The sequence below is a fragment of the Fragaria vesca genome, linkage group LG1 (genome assembly GCF_000184155.1).
Source record: "Fragaria vesca subsp. vesca linkage group LG1, FraVesHawaii_1.0, whole genome shotgun sequence".
In the NCBI taxonomy this organism is placed as follows: Eukaryota; Viridiplantae; Streptophyta; class Magnoliopsida; order Rosales; family Rosaceae; genus Fragaria; species Fragaria vesca.
This window is the reverse complement of record NC_020491.1, coordinates 196,583-203,361: the sequence shown is the minus strand read 5'-3', so window position 1 is coordinate 203,361 and position 6,779 is coordinate 196,583. Positions and strand designations below refer to the sequence as shown.

Here is a 6,779-nt window from a genome sequence, read left to right as displayed (position 1 = left end):
GCTCAGAAAATGAAGAGAGGGGTGTTAAATGGAAGAGGGAAAATGAATTAGGGGTGTTAAATGGAATTTCGCCCTTCACCCAACTGAGTGGACATTGAAAAATATGTCCAGTCAGCAAATTAACAGCACGATTGAACGTCCACTTAACGGATGGACCTGATAGTGTGACATTGGATAGTTCACGGAGTGATCGATTGAAATTGAAAGATAATGGAGTAAACTGTCGAGTGCATGAAAGTTAATGAAGTAACCAGTATTTAATCCAATATTTTAAGTGATAATATATAGAGAATCTATATATATATATTAACTTTGTCCTAAAGTTGTAAAATGAGTACTCAAAGTAGTAAAATTAGTCCTCCAAGTTTTCTCTATAATATTTTAAGTTATAATATATAGAGAATCTATTAGAATTGCCAGAGCTTATAAAAAAAAACTAAAGTGTGTTAATGCATGACATGCATCAACTTTGTCTTAAAGTTGTAAAATGAGTACTCAAAGTAGTAAAATTAGTCCTTAGAGTAGTAAAATTAGTCCTTAAAGTTGTAATATGAGTCCTTAAAGCTGTAAATTTAGTTACAATTTAAATGGTAAAATGTGTCCTTAAAGTGGTAATTTAGTCTATAAAGTTGCATCAACTTTTTTTTGTATGGCTTTAAAGACTCATATTACCACTTTAAGGATTAATATTATTCTTTTAAGGACTCATGTGTTAATTAAGAATATTTATAACTTTAAGGAGTCATTTACAACTATGAGAATTTATTGGGGCTGAAATTTACACACCTTTTTTTATAATCCACACACACATGCCCCACTTTTTATAAGAAAATGTCTAAACTGTCCTTAACTTAGACAACTTGAAGAGATTACAACATGGATAGTTTAGACATTTCCTTATAAAAACTAGGGCACGGGTGTGTGAATTGTAAAAAAGGGGTGTGTAAATTTTACTCCCCAATTTATTTTACAACTTTAAGACAAAGTTGATACATGTCATGTATTAACACAATGTAGAATTTTCCTTCATTCATAAATTGCATAGTAAAAAATACGAAGAAAAAGAAGTGATTTATAGCTATACCTTCCAAGATGCAACTTCTCATCCAAGAGCAAAGAGCCAACAAAGGCAACTATCACAAGCAGAAGAGGGTTGAAAACAGCTACGAATAATGGGCCTTTCATGCGCACACACAATGCTAGTATTGTCAAACTTATTCCAGTAGCCACAATCCCCTAGAATGTACATATTATAAAGTTAGTCGAATTGGAAATTGTTTTATAAATATTAACAATTCTTCCAAAAATAAAAATAAAGAAGAAGAATAGTTATATGGACATATACCGTGTATGCAACCGTCAAGAGTCTAATGTTCCAACCTAATTTCCATTGATTCCAATCCCTCTCCATGCAAAGTGCAAAACCAACCGACTGTATCGACCCCATAAGTGACATTAGAGCTGTGCTTGAATAATAGCAAGGGTATTTCTCAACCATTTTCGCCTATTTCCACAAAAATAAGTACAATGATTGAGTAACTTCAATAACAATTACCTAAATAAAGAGCAAATTTAAGTTAACCTTGGAAATTATAACTTTTGTTCAATTGTAGTTAAATTAAGGGAAATCAAATCCACACACCCCAAATTGTAATCCACACACCACTTTCTTTTTTAGTAACTTAAATTTTGTCTTCATATGATAATGATTACTAAAAATGGAAAGTGGGTGTATGGATTACAATTTGGGGTGCGTGGATTTTACATCCCTAAATTAAAGTCCATCCTCTGTCACTTGCAGATAACTCTTTGACACATGTCGGTGAACCTCGTCCGGTAAATTTGGAGAGGGTTAGGACATTTGAATTGGTTCTAATCCAGGTAGGAGCCGATGTGTTCGGAGGCAGTGGATTTGAATTGGTGGTTGGATCCGAGATTGATGGCGAGTGGGTTTTGTGAGTCATCGGGCTCGTTGATATCGATAGTGGTGGGGAAGACGAAGAAATAGGGGACCTGGTTTAGGAATCCAGGGACTTGTTTAGGAAGGCGTTGGGCCTGACAGTGGGACACTTGCTAGGGTCCAAAGGAGGCGGCGGGTCTGGTTTCAACGGTGGCGACAGTGGAGGTCGGATGACTGGCGCCAGTTCCTACGGTTCAACGGCGCCAGCACATGGGTTTCCAAGCTGGTGGGTGGCCTTAGCAATTATGTTAGGTGGGCCTGGGTAACTACATATGGGTCGAGTTCGGATCTAGATCTAGGATCTAGGTCCAACCCCATCTGGATCTCTAATTTAGTTTTAGGCTGGCAACTGAGCTAGAATGGTTGCTAGGCCTGGGCCTGTTTTGGTATCGTTTTCATTTCATTTGTAATTTCAGTCTATTTTAATTTTCATTTATATTTTATAGCTTTCGGTACTTATTGGTACTTATTTTAAGTAGGGCGTCATTCCACATATTCTTCAGTGTAGTGTGCATGATGACATTATCAAGGATCTGTTATAGATTACAAGTTCTTCTCCCCAGTTTTCTTCAAGTTAATTTGGTGGCTTTCCATTAAGAATCATTTATTTCTCTTAATTTTGTAACGTTTTATTTTACTTATAATGTAACTACCAAGGAGTGTATTTCTATTTAATAAAAGCTGGGGACAAGGGAAAAATATTATTACGGGTTTTCTTGGCCAAAAATAGTTGGTTTTTCTCTCTATTTTTTTTTTTCATTTAGGACGAAGATGCATATTCCTTTTTGCATTGAAAATTATATGTGAAATAAAAATTGGTAGCTCACCTGAAAAATAAAAAAGAATGCATAACCGAAAGAGCTGCCGATAGCGAGAAGAGAACCCAATACATGATCTGTATATTCTGATTTACTGGTAGGTGCTGCCAAATAGTGGCTTGGTTGCTCACTTTTGTGCAAGAGGTTAACATGAGTGGACCAAATATTGATTTCCACACCTTTATAAAAGGTCATAAGCATTGCTCCTCCTATTCCCATCAATGTTCCCAAAACCTTTGCCCTCCCTCCTCCGCTCCTTAAGTCCAGTCTCTCCAACCTAAGTATGCATGCATATTATCTCAATTAATTCAGTTCTGTGCGTCCAATTCGTATAGATGGGAGAAATACTAGGTTGAGACCGTTGAGTACACAAAATTTGATCATTTGAAACAATGATTACTGTCTACCTGAAAAAGACGGCCATAACGAAGGTTATGGCTGGAATCAGCTGAGTTATAGCAGCAGTAAATGTCGCTGATGTCAAGGCTATGCTTTCAAATTGCATGTTTTGTGTCATTGATCCCCTGTAGTAGCATATCATCAATTTCTAATGAGAATGACATTAGATATATATTGTAGGAAGCCTTATTGACCAAAAAAAAAATGTTAGTATAATTCTGAAATTAAAAATGAATTTTGGGGGTTACTTCAGGTCTTCAGCCAGTCCGACCTATCACAATTTACAAATTCATAACTTTATATTTAAAATACACATGTATAATCCTTTTCAAATAATTAAGGATATTCTTTTCATAACTTTATAACTGTGTTTTTTTGTTATAAACATGAATGGTTCATGTTCGACATATTCAGTTCGTCCATTGTTCAATCGAGTAATAATGAGTGCTTAACGATTACCAATTCATACCAATTTCAAAATTCATCCATTAGGCGGTCAGTCATACCAACTAAAGCTGTTCTAAACCCAGGATCTTATTTTCACCGTCTAATTTGGATAATTGGGTGATATGATCGATAAATAATAGACATGCATGCATTCGTGCTAATGAAGATCGATATTGCATTATCAAAAATCGTTTTCGCTTCCATTTTTACCGGCTGCACCGAGCACCTACCCACTCAACTCTAAAACACAATTATATATATGAACTCAATTAGTCTAGACTTCTGAGCTTTGCTTACCCAAAGAAGCCGCACAGAGATGCTTGTAGTACTACCATCCAGGTTAACTTGGGCCTGCTGTTTCTGCATGCATGCCAATTCGTATATGTGAAAGAGATCGACAGCTTGATTCTGAAGCCATGCATACTAAGATAAGGAAGAAGAATAAGAGGATAAGGGAAGCATGCATGGTGGGTTACCTTTCCAAGTAAAGAGCAAGAGGAGTGATGAAAGCGGTGGCGAAGAGGAAGCGATAGGCAACAACAACACTAGTGTTCATGCCATCGTTAGCGGCGAGTTTGTAGAAAATGTTGACTCCGGCGAAGGCTGCCTGAGCCACCACCATTAACAGCACTGGCTTCAGGCCGTTCAGAGCATTGCAAAGCTCTATCAAGGTTTCCATTACGGAGAGAGAGAGAGAGAGAGAGAGACCGTGAGTGATGAGAGAAATGGGGAAAGCAAAGCAATATTAATGGAGGAGGAAGTCAATTGAATGGAATATTGATTTATCATAACCATCGAAGCTAGTGTTTCTGTGCTTCTGGATTCTTTGGTTGTTTCCCACGTCATTATATATTGTATGATGAGCTTATATATTCACTGTCACTTTTACGCATGCATACAAACAAAGGAGTTGATGTTTTCAATGTCTCTTTCTCTCACTCTCAACAAGAATATATTCTAAGACACTTCAGATTAATTGAATTAAATTAACCAAGAAATAACTGATTAAGAAATATTATCGGTGAGCCGTGGTCTGGTTAGTTAAGATGTTAACTTATAATTTTGAGATCATGAGTTCAACTAAGTATTTAATAAAAAGTTTTTTTAGAAAAAAAAAAAACTAGATCAAGAAATATCGATCTCCATCTGAACGGTAAGATGAAATTATATTTAGTTTGTTTTAATAACTTGGATCTCTCATTATTCGATTCCAATCATAGGTCTTGAGATGCGCCGCCCTCATAGTGGTTCCTTCGATCCATTTTTCCATTTTCCACCTGTTTCTACTTGGCTAGGTTTCTATACGATCGTGCTGACTATTTGTGACCGACCGTCTCATTCATGTTGTTATTGCCTTTATTATTATCCGGAGGCAGTGAGACAATTTCAACTACAGATTCCTGATCCTCAAAGCTGCTTGTTGTTGGCACCGATTGATTCATCTTCTTTATGTCTTTGCTCTTTCCCCACAGCACACCGTATAAGCCACCAATGATTAACACCGCTCCAAGCACACTGTTATTTCCAAATTTAATACGAAATGATATTCAAAGTAAGTATTTTAGCTTGCCGTTCAATGCTCACAGAAGTTGGTTAATATTCAAAGTAATTTCATTAGAGAATTAAATTAATCGAGGGAATGGAACCTTCCGAGGTGTAACTTCTCTTCCAACACCAAAGTGCCGACCAGGGCAACAAGAACAAGAACCAGAGGCCCGAAAACTGACGCATACAGAGGCCCTCTCATGCTTATGCAAAGTGTAGTACAGGTCACACTTACTCCAGTACCCACAATCCCCTAAAACACGTACGTATAAATGAATGGATCCTTGAGGTAAAAATTTAAGAAGCAGAAGAAACAATTTACTGTCGTATATATTGCAACCGATATATACAAATTGGTGGCCGGAATCATGGATTCTGAGATCGAATCGATATCACGTACCAGGTATAGGACTGTTAGAAGTCTAATATTCCAACCTAACTTCCAATGGTTCCAGTCCCTGTCGACGCAGAGAGCAAAACCAAGGGACTGGATTGCCGCCATAAACGACAGTAGAGCTGCGCTTGAATAATAACTAGGGTATTTCTCACCCATCTTAGCCTATTGCAGAAACTGAAAATAATTAGCTAAATTTAATCTTAGAATTAATACAGAAAACATGTATGCAAATCATGGATGATCGACCTGAATAATTAGCCACAAGGCCCAGCCAAAGGAGCTGGCGAGAGCCAGAAGACAACCCAAGACTCGATGAGCAAACTCATCATGCGAAGCTGCTGCTGCTGCTTCCAAGTGTGGTTGTTGCTGATCACTACCATGCACAAGGTCAACATGGGTGGTCCATAAGTCGATCGCCACACCTCTGTAAAATGTCATAAGCATTGCTCCACCTATTCCCATTGATGTTCCCAACACCTTTGCCATCCCTCCTACGCTCCTTAAATTCAATCTCTCCAACCTAAGCATGCGTTTTGCAAATTACCAAGGCAAATTTTTGACTATTAGAACAAAATATTACATCTGCTTAATTTGCAGTAAAAGATATACAGTTGCCAGGGTTTTGGTGGACGATTACTACTCCATCTTCGATTTCGACAGAATCGCAAGATTGTTAATGTGATGATTTTTAACTAACTAGCAGTAGATAGATTAATTTTGGGATGTGATTGAATTACTTACCCAAAGGAGACGGCTAAAGCAAAAGTAATGGCGGGGATGAGTTGAGTGATGGCGGAAGCAAATGTTGGAGATGTTAACGATAAACTTGCAATGTACAAATTTTGTGACAATGCTCCTCTGCATCAATGTTAATCGACAACTAATTAGAGTGTGATATATAGAGGTTAATATCATGCTAATTCATTAACATCTCTGCAGGCTTGCTAGCTGCAACATAGATTTTGTTCATAATTTTGTGAAAACGGAAAACGGAATAATTACTGTTTATCAACAACAATAACGGGACGGCAAAAGCAGCTTTATGAAGCCTAAAAACTAAAAAGAGACCAACAGTATGATAATCATGTAAAAATTACTCATGGATACCATAAACACACAGATACAGTTGGCATCTTCCATGTCCAAATTCCAATGGAGCACCAAGTGTAAGCATAAGCATATATGTATACACTCAAGTCACTCTCTCTCTCTC

The 6,779-nt window shown here is 37.2% G+C and overlaps 2 protein-coding genes across 2 annotated transcripts in view; both read right to left on the bottom strand.

Moving 5' to 3' along the window:
- Positions 1-4,303, bottom strand: part of LOC101300671 (auxin-induced protein 5NG4-like) — a 5,466-nt gene extending 1,163 nt beyond the window's left edge. The window contains exons 1-6 of the mRNA XM_004288626.1: positions 4,101-4,303; positions 3,922-3,984; positions 3,186-3,302; positions 2,788-3,055; positions 1,346-1,504; positions 1,085-1,236 (exon numbers count right to left, since the gene is read on the bottom strand). Coding sequence (XP_004288674.1) covers positions 1,085-1,236; positions 1,346-1,504; positions 2,788-3,055; positions 3,186-3,302; positions 3,922-3,984; positions 4,101-4,303 — 962 coding nt within the window. The remainder of the gene's footprint in view (positions 1-1,084; positions 1,237-1,345; positions 1,505-2,787; positions 3,056-3,185; positions 3,303-3,921; positions 3,985-4,100) is intronic.
- A 637-nt stretch (positions 4,304-4,940) lies between these two features.
- Positions 4,941-6,779, bottom strand: part of LOC101300394 (auxin-induced protein 5NG4-like) — a 2,809-nt gene continuing 970 nt past the window's right edge. The window contains exons 3-7 of the mRNA XM_004288625.1: positions 6,308-6,424; positions 5,813-6,086; positions 5,570-5,728; positions 5,271-5,422; positions 4,941-5,139 (exon numbers count right to left, since the gene is read on the bottom strand). Coding sequence (XP_004288673.1) covers positions 4,941-5,139; positions 5,271-5,422; positions 5,570-5,728; positions 5,813-6,086; positions 6,308-6,424 — 901 coding nt within the window. The remainder of the gene's footprint in view (positions 5,140-5,270; positions 5,423-5,569; positions 5,729-5,812; positions 6,087-6,307; positions 6,425-6,779) is intronic.